Source organism: Plectrocnemia conspersa, unplaced genomic scaffold (genome assembly GCF_051122295.1).
Source record: "Plectrocnemia conspersa isolate PC_06_02 unplaced genomic scaffold, ASM5112229v1 ptg000009l, whole genome shotgun sequence".
NCBI classification, from domain to species: Eukaryota; Metazoa; Arthropoda; class Insecta; order Trichoptera; family Polycentropodidae; genus Plectrocnemia; species Plectrocnemia conspersa.
The window spans coordinates 14,573,258-14,595,626 of NW_028277173.1; the positions used below are offsets into that span (position 1 = coordinate 14,573,258).

General features: G+C 31.0%; 1 protein-coding gene across 9 annotated transcripts in view; it reads right to left on the minus strand.

Moving 5' to 3' along the window:
- Positions 1 to 364: 364 nt before the first annotated feature.
- Sap47 (Synapse-associated protein 47kD) overlaps positions 365 to 22,369 on the minus strand; it is a 53,506-nt gene continuing 31,501 nt past the window's right edge. For 2 of the 9 annotated variants that reach the window (XM_088191747.1, XM_088191748.1), the window contains exons 5-9: positions 5,692 to 5,829; positions 5,480 to 5,619; positions 5,276 to 5,406; positions 4,130 to 4,267; positions 365 to 1,025 (exon numbers count right to left, since the gene is read on the minus strand). In XM_088191747.1, the coding sequence (XP_088047873.1) occupies positions 877 to 1,025; positions 4,130 to 4,267; positions 5,276 to 5,406; positions 5,480 to 5,619; positions 5,692 to 5,829 (696 nt within the window). In that variant the 3' untranslated portion in view covers positions 365 to 876. Of the gene's footprint in view, positions 1,026 to 1,436; positions 2,390 to 4,129; positions 4,271 to 5,275; positions 5,407 to 5,479; positions 5,620 to 5,691; positions 5,830 to 22,369 lie in introns of those variants that run through there. The other 7 variants (XM_088191746.1, XM_088191745.1, XM_088191751.1 and 4 more) reach the window with 5 other exon arrangements.

Here is a 22,369-nt window from a genome sequence, read left to right on the forward strand (position 1 = left end):
AAAATGTGTCGGTACAATGTACTGTGTAAATTTTTGTTTAGTAGTAAATCGTTAACAAGTTCTTTTTTTATTAAAAAGTATATCCTTTCTTTATGTTACAAAGAGGAAAAAATCGAAGACACAGTAGTGATTGAACAATATATTTTACAGAATATAGAATCCAATACGATGTCGTTATATATATAATATATATTTTTATATACTATAATAGTTTTAAACATTAAATATACTTAATGTTTTTTCAATGCATTATTATTACATCTAAAATGATGTGTGTTTATTTTATTAAAACTGAGGCCTTCGTTTTTTTTTAACAATCGACTAAATACCCAAATGACCACGTTGAATGAGCGATGCTGGCTCATTTTATTTATTCAAATGGCGATAACTGTATAATAATGAAAATATACTCTTCGCAATTTTACAACTATCAAATAATATTTATTAACAAATATCGTTAATGATAAAAACTGCCTAGCACTACTTATATGCATATAAATATATTGCTCTACAACAGATTTTTATATTTTTAATTTAATTTATTTTATTAAACGATAAGGAACATTTTTTAAAAATACGACAGTTGAGCTGCTGCAAAAATAAAATAAAAACACAAAACTTATATCAATCAAAAATTCACCCTATAATAAATAAATAGTTCAAGGATTATTTTCACATTGAAAATTGTGCGATTTCGACATATGTTTGTATTTTTATATTCAAAAACCAAATAATACCTTCCGATTAAAAATGACCACTTTATGCAATTATTTTAAAAAATCAGAAAATATCATTCGGCCAATCACACATATTACACGAATCATCTTTGGATTAGTTAACGATATAGTGGGGGTAGAAAGGATTACTAAATATAAGTTATTTTAAATCTTCATCTTCTTCTCCCAGCAAATCTTGACACTCTTTCTCCCAATGCTTATCGTCGGCATTTCTGTCACATACAACAGCTTCATAATCTTTTAATTCTGCCTCGAGCTCTGTCTCCCATTCCTCTTCAGAGTTTTTCGCTATCCGTCAGCAAAGTAACGATAGAATTTAACAACAAAAGTTAGGCGAATTTATATATATAATATATATAAATATAAACATATTTAGTAAAATAAAAAAAGAGAAGAAGAAATATGTTACATAATAAAACCAAATCTACATTGTAGAGCATTCTTGGATTTTTAATTAATTAAAAATGTATTTTTAAATAAGCTTTATAAGCAAAAATCAATGCAAATATAAGCAGTTGCTCATAATAAAAAAAGATTCATATCATCACACTGACGTTCGATAACTTACTTTTTTCCTCTTAATCATATTTCTTCCCGTTTTATTGTATTGTCAAATTACAATGATACTCTAATTTTGGTGATTTTTTCATATATATAGTATATATATAATTTTAAAATGCAATTATCTATACATATATATATAATATAAATCTAAAGTTTATTATAACAATAACGTTCATTACATTTATAGTGATATAATAATGTAAAAACAACGTAATAAATATAGGAAAAAATAAAGTACATCATCAAAACTGCAAATGGATTATATCGTGTGTTCACCGAATATACAACATTTAAAACACAATCTCTTTAACTATTCATAAATCTTGAACACAATACATTAATTAACATTTTTTTTCATATATATGTATATATTATTGAACAGTATACGTACACATAAGCAACTTGATAAACGGAACTAATGTTCCATACATTATTTAAACATTCACCAAGAGAAAACAATTTTTTTTTGCAACATTCAAAAAGTGTAATGATAGTTATCATCAAAAAATTCTGGCGATTATTGCGCATCCTCTATCTGATAAAATTTAACTACAATTGATGAAGAACAAATCAGATTTACAAACTAAATAACACCGAAGTATACATATATATTTTCGGGATATAGCAAATTGCGACATAAACATTTGATACACAGTATATATATATTTACAAATGATAAAAAATATATATTAAAATCGAAATGAAACGCTATCAACTGTAGTTAAATTCCTGCCGTATTTACAAAATAACCGTTTTTTTTAAACAACTACTTATTATATAATATCATCATATATTATAAAACCATAAAAGCGAATGTCGTTCAAAATAGATCATAAAATATCTTTGATTAACAACTCCGAACAATTATATTTTAGGCATCCTCTCAAACTTCAATTGTTACAGAAAATCACGATTTTAATATTGACTATATTTATTATTGTTTACATATTTTGTGTACGTATACATATGCACGTGTATATGTACCCATAGACGTGCATATGTATATGTTCACGCGGGGCAATTCAATTTAAGGAAATGCTAAGTGTCATCAGTGCAAACTGGTAACGTAACTCCACCACCAGCTTAAGCTGCGACCCCAGAGAGAGCGGCACCAAAAAAATAAACAGTCATTATCATCATGTTCAACAAAACAAAAAAGTATACATTTTAAGGAGTTACTGTATCAACACAGGAATCGTCAGCCAAGTTCTAAGACTACAACACTAATCACCTTATTTAGTCATTATATTGCTTTACAGTGATTATTTCGTGTAACATTTACACAAATGTGAATGTTTAACCACTGAAATTTACTATTGGATCAAATAAAAAAAGTAGAAGGCAACAGAAAACTAAAACACTAAATAGTTTCCTAAGGTGTCACCTTGAATTCACAATCTCATCTCAGTTTATTGTCAAAAAATATGATTTTAATATAATCAGATTTAAAAAAAAACATTCAGAGGGAATAATTAACAATAAAATGATTTAGATATGTGTGCTTAGAACTAAGCTGAAACAATAAATAGATAACATAGTATCTAATCTTTAGAATGCATATTAATACAAACTCGATTAAGTACGGATCTCTGATCATTACATGCATTTTTAATATATTTTATAATTAACTTCAATTTAACTATAAAAACTTGAGTTTTTTTTTTTCTAAAAAAATGCTTGAATAGTTTGACATGGACTTATTTTAACCACATTTTGTAATAAATATTTTCATAAGCAATAATTGAATTAAACGATAACATTAAACATATTTTTAAGATAATCTGATTATTTATTACCCCAAGCAGTGCAACAAGAAAATTGCTAATTCATTTTTTGAAATAAAAAATGATACTTTAATAAGCTTATTTTTGACATTCCTGACAAAAAGACAACAGCTAAATTACTGTTTTTAAACTTTATCTAATTGGATAGTTCATGAATTACCTATATATTATTTGTATGGATTTCATGTTAACTTTCATTCTCATCACAAAAAAATTAGTCCGAATGGACTGATAAAACGCCACTTAATTAAAACAATAAAGTTTCAAGTAACGCAACAAAAACTTGACGAGTGTACTGCATGTATTATACGAGATTTGAACTTGTTTTTTTATAAGTCAATTGCAGTGATCTTTATTAAAATAATTCTCAGAACTACATTAACAACGACAATAAAAGACAATTTAGGCAATCAGAGAATGCATTAATCGAGGGAAAGGACTTATTTTTATGATAGGAATTTAATTCTTGAATATCATTAAAAACAATGCAGAATTCATCTCACAGACAACTTATAATTAAAATTACAAAATAACAAATAATTATATTCCCTATTGTCAACGACGATGATGGAACGTGAGTTTTATCGATGGCATAAACGAAAGAAGATAACGTGCTTACCTACCAGTGCTTAAACTACTTTCTTTCATTTATGCGACCCTCTCAGAGACAAAAATTTAATAGCATTTTTATATTAATTTAATAAATATACTAAATAAGTCCATCTCAAATTTTTTCGCTTTACATAGATATATAGAAAAAGGCACAAAAATACATGTATGTTTTTTTTCGTATAACAATGAAGTGTAGGTATATTAAACATTGTATGTAAAATAATAATAACAATATTACTAAAATAAAGCATAGCTTTGTGATGTGATGATACCATGCAAATAAGTGCTTATCGGAGTATCCGATTGTAGATGGAAAAAAATGATTTTCGATTTAACCTCATAGTTTCACCAAAATTCAGGTATCATTGAAATTTTGTCAAACAACATATTTTTTTATTTATAAAATATTACGCATAAATCAAACAACCTCACCATCTTTATGAACATCGTCAATCGTGAGCGATTTTACTTTTTTCTCGACATCGCTCGGTTGTATTCTGTTATCAGGTTCGACCGTAGCCTTTACTGCCGAATTATCGTCTAATTTTTTACGCGGAGGTTCAGTGATTGCTGCTTTTTTGAAGATGAAGTTTTGGCAGCGACGGATGAGATGCAAAAAATTATAAAATAAAATAAAATTGCAATGAACAAATAAAAACATTAAAACTACACCTAAGCATACATTTTGAAAATTAAAATAATTAATTTAAAGATTTAGAAAATCTTTAACTTAATATCAGTGTCCAGCTTTACATAAAAATAATACAATTTAAATAAGATCATGCACGTCTCATGCAAAAATATATGAAACAATCAAAATTAAAAGAGTCACTTTAACATAAAATTTTAAAATAAAGTGGCACCATTTGTGCATCTATCACATATTGTTTAATTTTGATTGCAAACATTTCAATTTTATTTATATTAAGTATATAAGGAAAGTTCTCGGGATCGCTATAATCAACATAAACGTTATTGCGTTACAAACGTTCATCTATATTTACAGCAAAATATTTCTTGAGGAGGAATTGTAAAAAAATATTAATTATACCAATGAATCATTTCCTAATCAAAGAAATGGGCATGTTAAGTCATGGCTTTTGCTTTCACTATAATAAAATGAACTGTGACCAAGGAGTGTTTAGACATACATATTCCACGTGATTTTTAAACTAAAATAAAAGATAAGAGCGAGAAATGAAAAAAATAACAGTCAAAATAGACGAAACACATTGAGTTTAAAATGTTAATATATGATTTAAAAAATCCTTCTTTTAAACGATAAGTAAATATGTTCTATCATAGCAATGCATCGGCACTTCCATCTAAGATTGCTGATCAATAAACCTATGAACTTTACTTTCAATCGCTATATTCAATTGATTCAGCCCTTAAGGATTTCCATCTCCTCATCACCTAAAAAATATTGGATCGGATTGAATAATTCCCTATATTAAAAATAAAAATATTTCCCCAAGATTCCAAGAACTTTTCTTACATTACAGTAGCGTATCTGTGTGTCAAAGCGAACAGCAGTGTTCGGTTAATATACTAATTTCTATTGTTCACGTGCATTACCTAGAGGTTCATCCACGCTAGCGAGACGAGATCCTGGTTGGCTCTCGTTGTTGGCGTCAGAGGCTTCGCTAGCCTGGCATATGAGTGAAACACGGTAAAAATAGTTTCGCCAAAAGTTTTCTTCCGTTATGCTGTAAAAATATCGTTGAACATTTTTATCATACTAAACGTTAGCTAACTAGCAATTGACCAAACTACACTTACACTTTTGGAACCAGATCGAATCGCATTTTTTCTAGATTAGGGTCTTCAGCCATGATAGCGACCGCTATGGGATATGACACGTCATAATCAAAGTTGTATTCGACGCCGGCGGGAGGAGCGCGTACAAAGTTCCGCCTGTCCTGTAATCAAACGTTGATATTCTCAAAATCAATTAAATAAAACAATACTTAAATTTTGATCGTGTGACTAACGGTAGATAGAGAGAGGCACTCTTCCTTGAGAGCCGCTTCATCGGCTCTGCCGATCCAAGGCAACTCAGCTGGACCACCCTTACCACTTTGACCGCGGATGAAAGCTTCCTGCTCCTTGTTGAATTCTCCAAGTAAACTCTGAAATTAAAAATAAAATAAAAATGAATATATTTATATATGTATTTGATATTTAATTTATTTAAAACACACAATCATCCATCTTTAATAAAATAAAAACATTTAATTAAAAATCCATATTGCCTATTAACGTTTTTTATTCAATTTCGCACCATATTTTTACCAAGTAAGCCATTCAAAAATTGAAAACCTAAAAATATAAATTCGTCATCGTTCTCAAGAGTTCAATTCAAGAAGCACCAATTGACTCAATAACTCAAACCAACAGACCATTTTAAAGAAGAAAATTTGTTAATTGTTTGATTGAACATCAGCAAGTGAATGAAAATTTCTTGATCGTGTAATTTCGAGAAATGGGGATCAGAATTTGCCACCAAGATCGTGTGATTTAACACTATGCGACTTTTTTCTTTGGGATTTTTGAAGTCATACATATATGTGTATGTCAATAAGCCACAAACAATTAGCTTAAGGCGGAATTCAAGCGTGTTATTGCCACAATAACACCTCAATTATGCAACGATGTTATCTTAAATTTCTTCAAAAGAGCAATAGTTTGCAAGAAAAGCCGTAATGCGCATTTGTCTGACATTTCATACAATACGTAATCGGAACATTTGTACTTTACAACGAAATAAATATATTATCATTTTTCGAATAAATAATGTGTTAAATTAAAATAATAAAAGGCGCTCTTATTGTGACACCTTTATAAGAAGGCATTGTAATCTTAAACCCAATTTTGTTGCTATTTGTAAGCTCTTTGAACCATTCTTTTAACATAACCTTTTCTGTGTTGACGTGCATTTTCTTACTTCAAAAGCATTGCTTCCTTTTGCTATCGTAATGGCCATGATATTGACTTTATTGAAAAGATAAGTTTATGCCATTAGTGTTTAAATATAATTTCGGGCATATGGGCACCGCGACTGGGTCGAATAAAGCGCAATTTGGGAGTTCAATTTTATATCAGAAATAACGCGGTGAATGTTGACTTCCAAGTTGTCCAAATAAATAATCCAAAGGTGTTGAATCACAAGATCTTGGAGGCCAGTTCACGGGTTCATTACGCGAAATTATGTGCTCATCGAATGTTTCCTACAATAAATTGATTTTTGAAGAAATATGAACCGATGATTCCACCAGCCCATAAAGCACCCCATACAGTGACTTTTTATGGATGTAATGGAGTCTTTATAATGTCTTGTGGATTTTTTCACTCCAAATGCTGCAATTTTGCTTCTTGACGTAGTCATTCAACCAAAAATAAGCCTCATCGCTGAATAACATTTTTTGGCATTTGGAGTAAGTCTATGTATGGTGAAATGGCAAACCAAACTGAGCACAAATCAGCTGTCGCTGGAAAGTGTTGCCAATTCGAAAAACAAACCTCTAAAAAAACACCCTTTTACAATATCATAATATAAAAATATAGCTTCCAAATGTTAATTACAATCTAAGGCGCTAAAGCTGTTCGGATTTATCACTCTCAAACCTATATTGAATTAATTTTATTCTCATGACGGAAGCGAACGGTCCAATTTCCATCACAGCGCAAAATTCATTAATTCAGTTAACTTTGCTTTGATATAATCCATATCTATCCCTATCCGGAATTGCGACCCATTCGAATTGGTTTCGATCCCCGGGGTCTGGAATTGACGTTAAAACTTGAAACGCATGTCAAAAATCCCCAAAGGGCAGCGTCGAGCGTCGCACAACTTTATCAAATGCCCATACATGTTTTGCGGCATTTTGTCAATGTGACATGACATCATAGAATACATTGCTCACAAGCACGAAAGATCATAACATTTTTTTTAATTTACGTATCATTCCAAAACATAAATAAAGTTTCTATTGTATTTATACATGCATTCTAAAGTCGTACAATCTTTCGTAATTTATTTCGGAAATGGATTGCCATCTCGAGGCGATAAGCTCCACAGTCTTGACGTCTAATTTATGAGTGCCCTAGGGGGGGTGAGTCTAGAAGCTGTGCTCTCTACAAGGGTTGAAATTTTTATTTGTATGTAACAGATAAAGAAAAGCTAGAGATAGAGCAGAGAATTTTTTTTAGCAAAGGAGAACGTCTGGTCACCTTAATCATAACTAGCATTTGATGAGGTTCCAACGGATTAGACGGAGGTCTCGTTTCTCGGGAACTCAATATTTCTGAGAAGAAATAAGTTTAATACATTTTTACAAAAGCACAACTATGATGTTGCCAATGAAAACTATTTCCGAAGTTGCTCCCAAAAATATATATTAATAATGGGGAAGATTTATTAGAACGACTTATGTCTTCTTATTTAGATAGTTCGGAATCGGATACTTAAATAGTTAATCGAGAAATACCAATGACTATTTTATTAATATGGCGTTGACAATCAAAGAAGAATTAAACGAATAACTTATAAACACCATAATATTTCTCCGGTGAAAATAATAAATGTAGTCGACGAAATTTTTCACCCAACAGGAGACATTTAAATATTTAATATAAATCTCTGCTCACAATTAAGTCAACATCAACGGAAAGCGAGCGAGTGTTCTTAACGGCAGGAATATTCACTACGAAAATTGAGAAATACACATCTCATTCGTCCCTAAATGTCTTGGTTTTTCTAAAAAGTTATCTTGTTCCACAAAAATAAAATATGTATCCTTAATTGTTTAATATAATTTTACAATTGCTGTTTTTTACGTATAATTTAAGTTGCGTTTTTATTGTTATTATATTGATTAATAAATATAACAAAAAAATATGCCTTTTTTATTTTATTTTTATTTTTTAGATTAAATTAAGACCATCGTGGCCTAACAGGTTACCCCAATGCGCCACGATGGTCAAAAACAGAAATTAATAACAGGGCTTTCTTATCATGTAACGCGATGGAACGGCGTTCCGGCACCCTTTTTTACAATATTTTTTAAGTTTAAAAAATATTGACAGTCTGCGTAACATTTCATTTCTTTATTTTTACGTAAATATGACGTCATTATGTTCATTTTACGTATTTTAAGTGTAAAAGTTTAACCCCAAGTTTAAAAATGAAAGAAAATTTCGGTTACTTCTCAATCCACTAAAAAGGGACCAAAACAATAACAGAAACGACGACAGAAAATATTGAAATATTGGTATGATAAGAAGCCATGTAAAGTATGGATACAAAATATGGAAAGATAAGAAGACTTTTTTTAACAATATTACGATTTTAAATGAGTAAGAATCAAATGAAGAAAATCTAAACCTAGTTTTGACCAATAGGAGAGCGCAAAAATCCACGTCAAAAGCAATAAAATCGTGCCGTTGCCGAGCGTTGACCAAAATTCGGTTTGAATACACTCATATCAATAAATTTTGAAATAAATAAATCTCTCATATAAATTTTGTTAATTTTTTAAGCACTTCGTGGCTCCTTTAAATCTATTATAATATAAATGATATTTTTTTTAATAAAACGCTTGACAAGAAGTGTGTACCGGCACATTTTTGTTAAAAAAAAGCCCTGAATATAGTATATATTATATATATATATATATATGCTTTTAAACAAATACTATCTATGTACATACAAATATTGCACAGAAAAAATTTTCTCTGTGATTTTACCAATAAGCAGGGCCGGCCCGAGGGGCAGGCAGTACAGGCAATCGCCTGGGGCGCTAGATTTTGTGGGGCGCCGTAATACCAAATAAAGGCGCAATATTCACTTGAAATTATCAAACAATATTGTTAAGGAATATAATCTGATATTAGTTTTTATACACTACTGTGTACTCTTTAAATTATTTCACACGTAAAAAATCACAACAAAAAATAAATTATAAATTCTTAAATACCCACAATCGTAAAAAAGAGCATGTTGTCAAATATAATATATTATTTATTTAATTTGAATTATATTTTTGCGCTCATCAAGTATTAATAGGGGGGGCGCAAATTTAGTTTTTGCCTGGGGCGCCAAATAACCTAGGGCCGGCCCTGCCAATAAGCAAACAAAAGTCTCGATTTATGTGACTTCAGAATCGCTACTATTGATACATCCGATCCTTTTGTGTCGCGAATTTGTTTTGCCGAACATAAAAGCCGTAGAATAATTTATCTTAAATCGTATTACATAAAGGAAGATAGTTCAATTATCGAAGTTTAATAGGTTTAATATGTAAGTAGGTTTAACCTTATCCGATTAAGGGTTAAATTGTAAGCTGAATTGACACTCGATAAATAATATAAGTAATCAATTTTCTTCACTGCCTTCTAAAAATTGTATATTTTTCATCACAATTTAACAAAAATAGAACTGAGCTATATTTATAACTGTATGTTTCATTAATCACTTCTGGCAAACCTTACATATGTATATTTTGGTGAGATATATCAGCTTTATATTATACTAATTTGTGGAATATACTGCTAGAAAATTAATTTGAGGTAGTAAATAGTGAAGCTAGGGATAAGGCACTAAAGCCATTATTCAAGTTCACGAAGGCTAAGGTCCGACGGTTACAATGTCATGGGGTTTAATCTCATCACCAACCACCGGAAAATTCCTTTACGACCTTACCTGCCTGTTATAATACATCATGTGTGTCTTACCTCAACAATTTTCACAATATAATATATATTTATTTTTAAAAATAAAAAAATATGAAACTACAGTAAAGTCAATTTAAAATGAATAGATAAATACTAAGACAGTTATAATCTCATTTCAATATTAATTCGTTGGATTGTTTTATTTTTGAGCCGCTTGAAAAACCGCTAATCTCCCGCGTTATAAGCGTTTTCCACGTATACCCACGACATCATAAATATCCACCGATATAGTAATTCACGCCATAACCTCTCATTCGACGTGTCTATCATTCGTTTACGGTTCGCCGAGGCAATATACGAACGGCGTTCGGAATTGGATGTCGTAAATATGGGCGGGACGTGTGTATAATACACATTTCTCACATTCAATTAGGATCGAGGGTGGAATTTGCTCGGAGCACATACACATACGTTCATAATTATCAATAAATATTTATTAAATCTAAAATAAGAACGTAAGCTTTTAATAATAATAATTACTCGTAAACGTGTGCGTGTATAAATAATACAATATACGTAAAAACCTTCGAAGACAATTAGTGGGCTTCGCATAATCAATTCGAGCAAATACAAGGCCTTTTTGAAGGATGTTTCTGAGAAGATGTTATTTTGGAAGCATGTAGATATATCTAAGGTTTCAATTCGTCGTATTTACGGGACTATTATTATATGAAAATATATTAATATGATAGAATTGAATACCCTGATGATCGTTGTAAATTGTTTCATCTCGGGTAAATTTCTCCACTTTTTTAATATTATTATTACGATAATATTTTATCCATAGTTAAAGAATCCGCAGCTCTTATATAACATCGCCATGGAATGATAATGTTCTCCTAATTTTTTATTTGTTACACGAGGAACTTTATGACGGATCTCAATATAATATTATACAGGTTATGTTCTCGATTCTAGATCGATGTATTTAACCCAAATCTGGATTAGGTGGATGGTCCAGTAAATCGAACCACACCCTTTTTCAATTAGTGTTCGTAGAAACCACTTATATAAAATTATCTTGGCTCCTGAAAAAATATTATAGGAGCCAATTGATTGCCAATTTCATATCATACGAAAATATAAGGAAGCTAATAAATTTATAATAATATAAAACTCTACCAATACTATTTATTTTTAATTTTAAAAACAAATCATTTTGCAAACTTTAAATCATTACGAAGCTTAATTTCATTTATATCTACTACCAAAAATACAACAGCTCGGTATGCTCAAAAAATATTGCCATAATAAATTATTTAATAAAAATAGAATATAATTCGTAATTATAAAAAAAATGAGAAAATCCATAACAGCACAATAATAACTAGGAATGATGAGTAATTTTAGAAAATTCTGCAATTACAAAGTATTTTTTTTACATTATATTTGTCGGCTATTAATTGTTATGGTTATGATAGTTATAAATAACAAAGATAAGAAGATAAATTTCGCAAAACAAAAAAAGGACACAAGTACATCGAATGAAAAATGACTGCCTGCGTTGTTGTAATTTAATATTTTAGCTGTTTGCGGATTTTTTATTTCAAAAAATAAATATTTGAAAATATTCCACAGCAAATATGAACGAATAGTTTGACAAATATTGGAATAACGTATAGGCGGTCCAGCTGCGCAGTTAATTTCGAAGTTAGGAAAAGGAAATAGTAACGCGTTTTGACAATAGGGCTAATAACAATAAGAGCAGTGGCGACCCGTAAGAATTTATAGTGAAGGAGTTGCAGCAATAAAAGTTAAGAGAAGGAACAAAGCTATTATTAACCCTTTGAGCGCTATCACCGTACATGCGCGTCAAAGAAAAAATAAATAAAAAAACATTATATTTCTATAATATTTTTTTTAATTTAATTTTATGTAAATGATTTTTATACAAATACTTCCAATAAATTAGAGTACGAAATAAATAAACATAACAATAAATATTTGTAATTAATTTTATAAAAAATGTGTAAAATAAATTAATGAAATTAAATTATATTATTAAAACGTCATAATAAAAAAAGTAGTAAAATAAATAAAAGCAATAAAACGTTTGCTATAATTAACAATAAATGCAATATAAAATAATAATAAATAAATAAGACTAGAAATATTTATGAAAAAATACGTCAAATTAACTCACTCCCAGGGGTGTAGTAATAAATTAATAAATTTGTATAGATTAAGTCACTACTCAGAGTTAATAAAACTAAAATATGTACTAAAAAAAATAAGTTACGTACAGAAAAATATATAAAACAGGAATATTCAATTTATACTAGGAGGCGCTCTATGAACGAACCGCCAATGAATAAGAGAATACTCAATATTACAATTGCAACAGATACCATAATTATTAGAGATTTCATCTCACTGTTGGTACGTCAGGCTATTACCTATTTATTAGGCAGCATAAAAACTACCCTGTTGTGCGTTAGTTTGCAATAGACAATGCGTCTACCCACTTAAAAACCACACATTAACGATTTAGAAAGTTCAATTTGTAGTTATACTGCAAGGCATGAACATATTCGAATATGCAAGCAAGGAAAATGGCCACCCTACATCAGCATCTGTGTTCGGTATTCGAAAATTCAAATGTTACAACCAAGTTTTGTGGAGTTCCATTAACGGTTTGCGATTTTTTCGAGCTACGAAAGGATGTTTAAAACTTGATCCAATATAATGGAAGAAGCACTAAACGTTCCATTATTTTCTTTATTAATAAGCTCCTGCAAAGTTTCCAATATTATATTATTTTTCATTTAGTCAGCCTCAATGATAACACCGTAGGACAGAACTATTTCAAAAATGCGTTCTTAAAATCGAAAGCGTCACAACATCTACTATATACTACTGCGTAGTAATACAACTATATTGATTTGCGCATTTTGTTCGCACAATTTCGCCAATAACACGTATAGATTGCGCCCGAATTGCATAAATTGACCTGTTAAATCGACAAACCCCTCCAATTTGCCACAAAACTGTAAAGTACATTCGAAACCAATCGAGTCGGCCTCTCAAGAATAACGTAGCCAAAGCGAAAAATCGTGTAGCAATCCATGACCAAGTAGCCCCCGAGGGTGGCGCGAGAGTAGTAAAAAAAAAGTGTGACGAGGGTAAAACGTCTTCGAGTCGAACAAAGTGGCATAATCCTCCCGAGGTAATCAACTGTGAGTCGATTAAAGAGTTGAAAACTGAAACTACGGTATCGCTTTTGCCGATCCTCTGCATCTAAAGTTCCGAAATTACACACTAGCAAATATCTATAAAATACCATATATAATCGTGTGATATATATATATATTATATATAACAAAGCACGGTCGATAGATTCTTCATAAATTTACACACCATCAGCCACGATAAAGTTTTGCCAGTTTCTCAAAGCGCCTCAGGGAGATATCCGACTGCTTTGTGTAGTACCTTGATGTTTTGTAAAAAAAAAACATGCGGAAAATCCGCTTGGAAAACTCTCACCCGGAACCGTGAATATCAAGATAGGAGTTTAAAAAATAACGAAGCAATCTCTTGCAGCGCCAAACAGCTGTTTCAAAAGCCTGGTTAACGTATACAAGGTACTTACTAGAACCTCAACAAATTTACGAGCTAAAAAGTAATTTTGTCTCTGTGGTGTACTCTAACGAATTTATTAATAAAGTGAAAAAATGTATAAGGTCCGTTATATCAACATTTGATAAGTATAACCATACATCTCGATTATATGATCGTTCTAACGTATGCAAATAAGACGTGGATATTGACAGAAGGAAATGGGAAACCTTTAACATTTGAAGGAACGATACCCTTAAAATATAAGGCCGAAAGAAACGACGTGGCGCACTAAACGAACCATGAATTTGATAAATTGATTGGAGACGATGACATAGTACGCTTCGTCAAATATAAAAGATAAATGGAAGCAAATAAAGCCTAATAAATGCTAGAATGTCGCTTTCATACAAAAGATTTTATAATACCAATATAGCATTAATACAATCAAATATTCATAGAAGATAATCTAACTATGTAAAATTTAACATATATAACTACAACAATAATTGATTCTAAATTGAAGCTAATATCAACTTTTGATTTAATATTGTATATACACGTGTCAATGTTTGATATACGAATAATCCAACACAATTAGATTATCGAAGCGTAATACTAATATAATAATAAGCGCTTCGAGGTGTAAACTCGTCGTCGGAAATTTTAATGGACAAATGCGAACAAACGCAATTAGCTATGAATTTTAACTAACCGATATACAATGGCAGTATATAAAAGTGGAGACCTTCCAGAAACTTTTAATCGAATTCCGGCCCACCGTTAACCTACTCGAGTTAAAAGCATTGGCATAAAAGCGAGTAAGTTAAAAAAGGAATATTGGATTAAACGTTGGAATATTTATTTTTAAATTACTGAATTATTTCTAAAAACGTACTCTATGGAGATCATTTTTACGTAGCATTATGCATGGAGCATATGTGTAGTAATTAGTACACTACGTAAATTTGAAAACCAATCTAGATAATGTAGCCATATAAATATAGTTTTAATTTAAAAACCTAAGCTTAAACTGATTACACCGGGTAGTCTAGGGTTGCATGTGTCTAAATGAATCTTGTTTGTGTGCATAATTAAATATATTGTAATAGTTCTCTTGAAAATCTGAAAATCGAAATTAGTGATTTTTATATAATCGTCACAGATCAGGTTTTCCTAAATTTTTTATAATCTCACAGAAAAATATTATATTTTAGATATAAAATGTCTCTAATAATGACTGATTTTAGCACATAAAGAATATAAAGAAACTTGAAACTAATAAAAGAAAAAAGAAAATTAAAACTAATCTCTATAGGATATTCAAAGTCAAGATAATTGTATTGATGTTTGACGTCTTACTCCAGATCTATATTTTATAGGGTTCATATTTTTCAGGTCAAAATATGGTCATTCTTTATATTAATTGGTTAGAATTTAAATTGGACTGGTCAGAATTTATATTGAAAGAAAAAATATATTTTGACAGATAGTCAGAATCTTTTTTCAGTCAGTATTGATGGTTAGTATTTATAAAGAATAGCCGTTATTGATATTATATGCTCTGTATGTTACCTCAAGGTCAGTTTTATGTTAACAGATGGTCAGCATAATAATAATGGGCATTATCAATGTGTTTTAGGAGCAACTTGTTTAGTTGAGCTAAACACAGCAAGCCAAGCGTGCTCTCATGGTCAGCATAATAATAATGGGCATTATCAATGTGTTTTAGGAGCAACTTGTTTAGTTGAGCTAAACACAGCAAGCCAAGCGTGCTCTCTGCTGCCGCTCTGTCGTTATTCGCGCTTCGTTCGTCACTCTGAAAACCTTCGCGTACTACATACAATTAAATAGATTCGTTGAGAATTATTTATGGGGTGTTCTGACCAACGCTCGCTTGCACTTAACCTATCGATTTAATTTAATTATTTCTAAAATAAATAATTTATTGCCCATTTATATTTATAAAAGTAATAATATTGTAACATTTCTAATTTCTCTAAATTTCTTTAAAATATAGAATGATAAGTATATCGAACGTATATCCGCATCTTGTACTTTAGAGCAAATTGGTGGGGCGTACGTCTAAAGTTATCTCTTTTTCACTTACGAATAATGACGAAATGGATAGACTTCAAAGTGACTCTGTTAAAAGAAACGGACTATAGACACTTCAATTCATCGAACGTTAAACCCAGATCAAAACATTTGTTTTTGTTCTTCCTGTATGAAATTCATACAGTTTTGTTTGTTTATTGCTATAAACAGAAAAGAGTTCTAAACGAAGCCTAACTTTCCCACGGCACACTGACCCTAGCGAATAAAATTAAATAAATAAAAAATATTGAGAGATTCTCAAAAGCAAGCGAGAAAAACAGACTTTTGATCTGAATTGTGAATGTATTATACATATTTTAAAACCAAATAAAAATTTATAAATCAGATTATCTGTATTATTCTACAATATATACACAGATAATATGCTCTAATTAGTAATCGACTTCATTAAGTAATAATTAATTTATACCTTTAAAGCAATCGTTAGATGTGTATCTTTTTATTGCTTATTCCATCCAGTTTAATCACCACTTAAAGAGTTTATTCCCTGTTTTATATGTACAGCATTTTACGTGAAGGCACTCAAGACATTATTGTCTATCTTAATAAAACGTAATGGGAAATTTAATCACTCTATCATAGAATTAAATCTATAACGTAAATAAAAGCACACGTTCAATAAAATACGTAACATCCGTTTATAAATTCATGAATTGATGAAGAAAAGAAACCCATGTAGTGGCTGAATACGCAAATCCCAAAAGAGGACCTCATATTTTATTCATTCGCATCGAAACCCTTACAAAAGCCGGAATCGATTTTTTAACTCAGTGCTTTTGTAACCGAGAAGTCGTAAGCTAAAATCCGATTAAAATGCGATTATCATTATTAATTTATTTACACTAAAAATCGATTCGACAATAATAGTGTCAATTCGAAACTGACACTGTCTATATCAATTACACTTCTTTTATTCATACAAATCACCTCACATTTATACACATTTCACATTCTACACATAAATCACAATGCCGAAACAATTTAGTAATATTAGAGTCACAAAGGACACGTACAAAAAACTGTGATCGTCACGTGCAAAGATGTATAAAGAAAAAAATTAAAACAAAGAAAAAAATCGCACATAAACATCAGAAGAAAAACGGCTTCGTTTCGAGAAAATTTAATATTATCGCCAGTTTTTCTTATATATAAGACCATTTTTTTTGTCGAGGTTAAGTTGCGTAAAGGAAATAACGAAATGGAGAAAAACATTTTCACTCGAGAAAAGGTCAAAATGAGATAGCTGTGAGCAAATGGAAATAAACACGACGTAAAGACAAGGGATGATTTGACGTTTAAAATCTCGTCAACTTCTAAGAAATTAAATTTATATTACAAATATAAATATTATTATATTATATTCTAGCACGTAATGAAATGATAATCCTCGGTATGAAAACATTAATGTTGGACGCGTATGGTAGTTCGAAACTAAATAAGGCACCGTTTAAGTAAAAGCCTCTCATATGAAAGTCATTAAGCGAGGTTCAGTATAAATCTTCAGTAATATTAGATATGTACTTTACTATGACACAAATCATTACATGTGCTTTGTAACTTAACTATTAATAGTAAATAAGAAAATAACTAAGTATTTATTAGCAAAAAAAATAATTGAGTAATTTTAAGTAATAAAAAATAATATAATACATAATTCATATATATCACTGAGTAACACGATCTGGGTGCATACTGTATTTTATGCTTTATGCAACGAAGAGAGAAGCCAATTAGTAAGGAAATATAGGGTAACTAGCATTGCTTTCAACTAGCAATGTGAAGCGCGCATATAAGGGGTTCTATAAAAAGATCTTTGTATAAAAAAATCAGCTTTAGAATCGATTGAAGCGAAGATGACGACAAAGACAATGCATCAAAATCTAGGTTCATGTGATTAGTTTTTCAGTAGAAAAAAATAAAACGAGCAATAAAGAGCATATGTTCAAATCGTGCGATTAACATAAAAAGCCTAGACCATAATTGTGGAGCACCATTAAAGTCTTGCGTAACTCTTCATTAGTTCATAATTTGACTAATCAGCTTGTCGTTTGTACTCCTTAATAATCAAAAAAGTATTGAATGAATAATAATAATTAAACTATTTATGTTACGTGTTTTCATTTTATGCTGTTCAATGTTTATAATAGTATTTTATTTTCAAAGCATTTTTTTATTGGATTTACAAGTAATTAATCAAATATCAGTAAACGAAATAATTGACAAAAATACAAGCTTAGACAAGAGACTAGAAGAAAGCGCCTGGAGGGGTTTCATCGTCTCTTAAAAACTGCTAAAGAACATTTTCAGAGCTGGCTGTTTAAATGCCCACATGCGGGAGGCTATCCATTTTGTCACAAAATGTAAGCAGAAAGGTCGAGGCAGTAGGGATCCAGGGGTTGTAAAGCTTTAAATAAGCCGTGGCTTTCAGAGGAAAAATAAAAAGCGAAAGCTTGAATGGGCTCAGTAACGCCGAGATTGGGCGAAAGTTCTTTGGCATTTGAAGATAAGTTCAAACTAACCTTTGTTTGTATAATATAAAGAATGAAATCATTATGGTTCAGATAAAATGGCAAAAGACTTTTATCTTCGTTTTTTCGTGATGCTGTGTAGGTACATATAGCCAATAATGAAAGTGAAAACCTTACATTGTACGAAAGCAGCAGAGGCAGGTTTTATGCGAGATGCATGAATAGTACTTCCGGGTATTGAGGCCGAAAGGGTGTGACTTTACACCCAAATTGACGCCAAAAAAGCTGGTAACATACATTACTACATATATAGAGAAATGTAGATCCCGCTATTAGGCGGTGGATGGCAGGTATTGGAAAAGAGTCTTCGTGGCGTGTCGAGTTGTATTATTGTCGGTTGTGATTTTGGTCGAAACAGCTGGGATATTTTGTGGTGTGTTCTCGTGATGCTCTCTGAATAATCTGCTTATGTATTTTGTGTCGATCTCGCCTCTACTGCTGTGACTCCGTGGCGTCTCTCCCTCTGTGACGAAGTGTCACATCTTTTATTATTCTAATAAGATACAGCTATGACAAATCGTAGATGATAATGTTTGCGAGCCAATTGCGTCGCTTCTTGAACAAGCTTCTTGTATTCTGGCGATCGGTAACCAAAAAGTTCGAAGAACATATGTACGCCGGGTAGAATGTATTGTCTAGCGCACGACCTTTTCCACAAAGAGTACATATGGATGTTGACGTCTCAAGACGGATACAGTGTGTGCAATATTTAATATTATTAACGCAATTATTTGGTCACGAGATCTCTCTTCCACTGTTGTGTGAATATACTGTTTATGGCTCTGCTTTAACTGGTTAATAACTATTTTGCTTGTTCCTTTTGTGACCTCTAAATTATAACAAATTATACAGGTGATTGAAACTCCTACGGTACTAACTAAAACTAAATGTTAGTATCCACATTAACAAAGATTTATTTATATTGAATGGATTGACGGTTTTGGATTAAACTGCACCTAGGTCAATCAAGGATTAATAAAATTTCAAATAAAAATGTTACTCAATAAAACTGCAAATTAGAAGTTTAACTGTGAAAGTAATTGTAAATGTGATTTAAAAAAGCTCCCGTCCATCTGCAAAGCATTAGTTATTAGTAAGCCAAAGTGGTTCATAAATATTATAAGACCTTTTTCATTATTTATAGTAACTCGAAAATTTTTATATTCATAGCCTTAAATGCATTAGCCACACTATGTATGTTTTCGAAAAAAACATTCATGAATACATTGTCAAAACAAGCAGTTAAAAGCGTATTATCTCTTTAGACGCTTTTCCAGAATTGCCTTATATTACCGAGAAGCAAAAAACTCGTGCACTCAAATTCGTAATCCAGCGCCGAAAAAATACACGTGAAAATTAAATATTCCATATTTTTCAAGTCTCAGAGTAAAAGACTGGTCTCTCGGTTAATTATTATTGAAATTTCCTCGGGCAAGGGACTTTTCCCCAGACGGTGATTAAGTGGCCCAAGTTTTCACAGAGCTGCGACAGTTTAAAAACACAATTCCCGATAAAACACGCGAGTCGTTTTGCGTGACCGCTCTCGCCCTGTTTTGTGTAATTGCCTTCATAAACTTTGACTAATAGTCTTTTAAATTATTCCCGGGACCATTCATCGTCGTGTTGAATTCGAATCATTGTCGTGTCGAATTCGAAACATACACAACGACACTAAGATTATATGGACTTAAAATATCCCTGATTGTAATATAAATTATTCACTGTTATGTTTTGACTGACTGGCGCTCAGTTAAATTATATTTTTGATAGTAAAAATATACATGTATACCTACCGGTGACAATGTATTTAAATATGATTTCACTGAAACGCCAGTAAAAAAATATATTCAATGTAACATATACACATTTAAACAGTGCCGTATGTATGTAGTTATATTTCTAGGCAACTTAATATTTGGTTTGGAATAAATAATATCAAGTGAAGCTGTAGTTTTATGGTTCTGTTTAAATTTTACATTTGAGCTCGAATAGCGAGAACTGCAGCCACAGAATTTATACTATAAATATAAAGATAACCGCATCTTTATAGAAATACTCTCAAAAGGAGTGCGCTATCAGTAGTCGGATGAAACCCATCAAAATTGATAGTCTTAATGCTTACCAGCCTTGGTAAAAATTTCCTGAATAATATGAGATTTATGATAAAACTGTTTAGAGATTTTTCATATACTCAGATAAGAAACAAATTAAACAGTTTAACGACACAATTCGACAATTATTGTCAGAAGATCGTATCAAACACATAAAAATGTCTCGTCGCCTTTTTAATTATACAAAACATCCCTCGAATCCCCTACGACTGAGTCGAGTGTGACAATTAATTATCCGACGCTATTGAGACTCCCCCAGCGAGCTGAAAATAAGATCAAAAAGACTAAGATAGTAATATTCGCAGCGACGACAAAAGAAACTTATCTGGGTGCGAAATCTAATCGAGATAATGCGAAACTTCGGCAAAAGAACGACATGCTCCGGAGCGTCTGCCAAATGCGAACTTTTCCTAATGTTATATAAAAAAAATAATAAATATATCTTTCGAAAGCGCCTTCCAATGTGAAACTTGGTATTCTCCATTTGCAGAAGTTTACAGAGGTATTTTGGTTTATTAAAACCTACAATTTAATCTTGATTGATTTATTATGGACCACCAGAAGTTAAATCGAAAGCAAAAGAAGGACCAGCTGTGACTAGGCATTCTGATATCTCGGTATTTTTCATTTTTCAAAAAATGAGAATTCTCATTTTCATTGGATTTTCTTGAGAATTAATAAAAATATGTGATATATAGTAGTAGTGGATATATTTATATTATTAAGAAACAGAGTTGATCGTTGAAAGGAACCAAGTTCAATTTAAGATGATTTATTATGGTGGACGCGAATAATCGAAGGACCAGAACGGATCGATCTACTTTGATTGATTAAAGAGCGTCGAGTTACGAAGGAATTTCATGCTCTCGTATTTATACCCGAATCGTAGAGAAAGTTACATTTTTTGTTTTTCATATTCTGACCAAGCTAAAATAAAAAAAACCTCTTTGGAGTAATGAAAAAATGAGAATTAAGTTCGCTAACAGGCAAATTTTATGGCGTAACTTTGTGGAAAGCTCTCATATATTTTTGCAATCTGCCGGTTTCTTTTTATCTGATTACTAATGTAGTTCTTTGATTATTAAAGCAAATATCATAACCAAAGGCCGATTAGAGTAGTTAAAAATATCGTAAATTTTTTTCTATTTAATTACTACCGAGCTTCTAAAAAAGCATGCATATTTTTGTTCATCTGGCACGGACCCACTCTTTTTATGCGGTGGTATAAAAAATGCGACGGTTGTAAAACATTCATACAAATTTAATTTTTTAACAAAAAAAATATAATTAAGTTATATTATTATATATGATTTTAATTGCACACAAACGTTTATTTTTATTAATTCTGACTTCTCATGTACACTACTATCTGCTACTTTCAGCGATCGAAAAACTTCAACTGCACCTAACTATTATATTACAAAGGCGTTTGCGACTATCGATCGACTTTTCAAAAGCGAATTTTCGACACTGTATTCTATTATTAGAAAAGTCTGAACCCGAGCGACTGCACTTTGATCGGTCTATTTCATATGTTCATTTATATTAGTACTCCATTACTATAAGGTCCTACACATAGGCACTCAGTTTACAAAGCCACTTTGCATGCGAGTATGTGTGTTTAT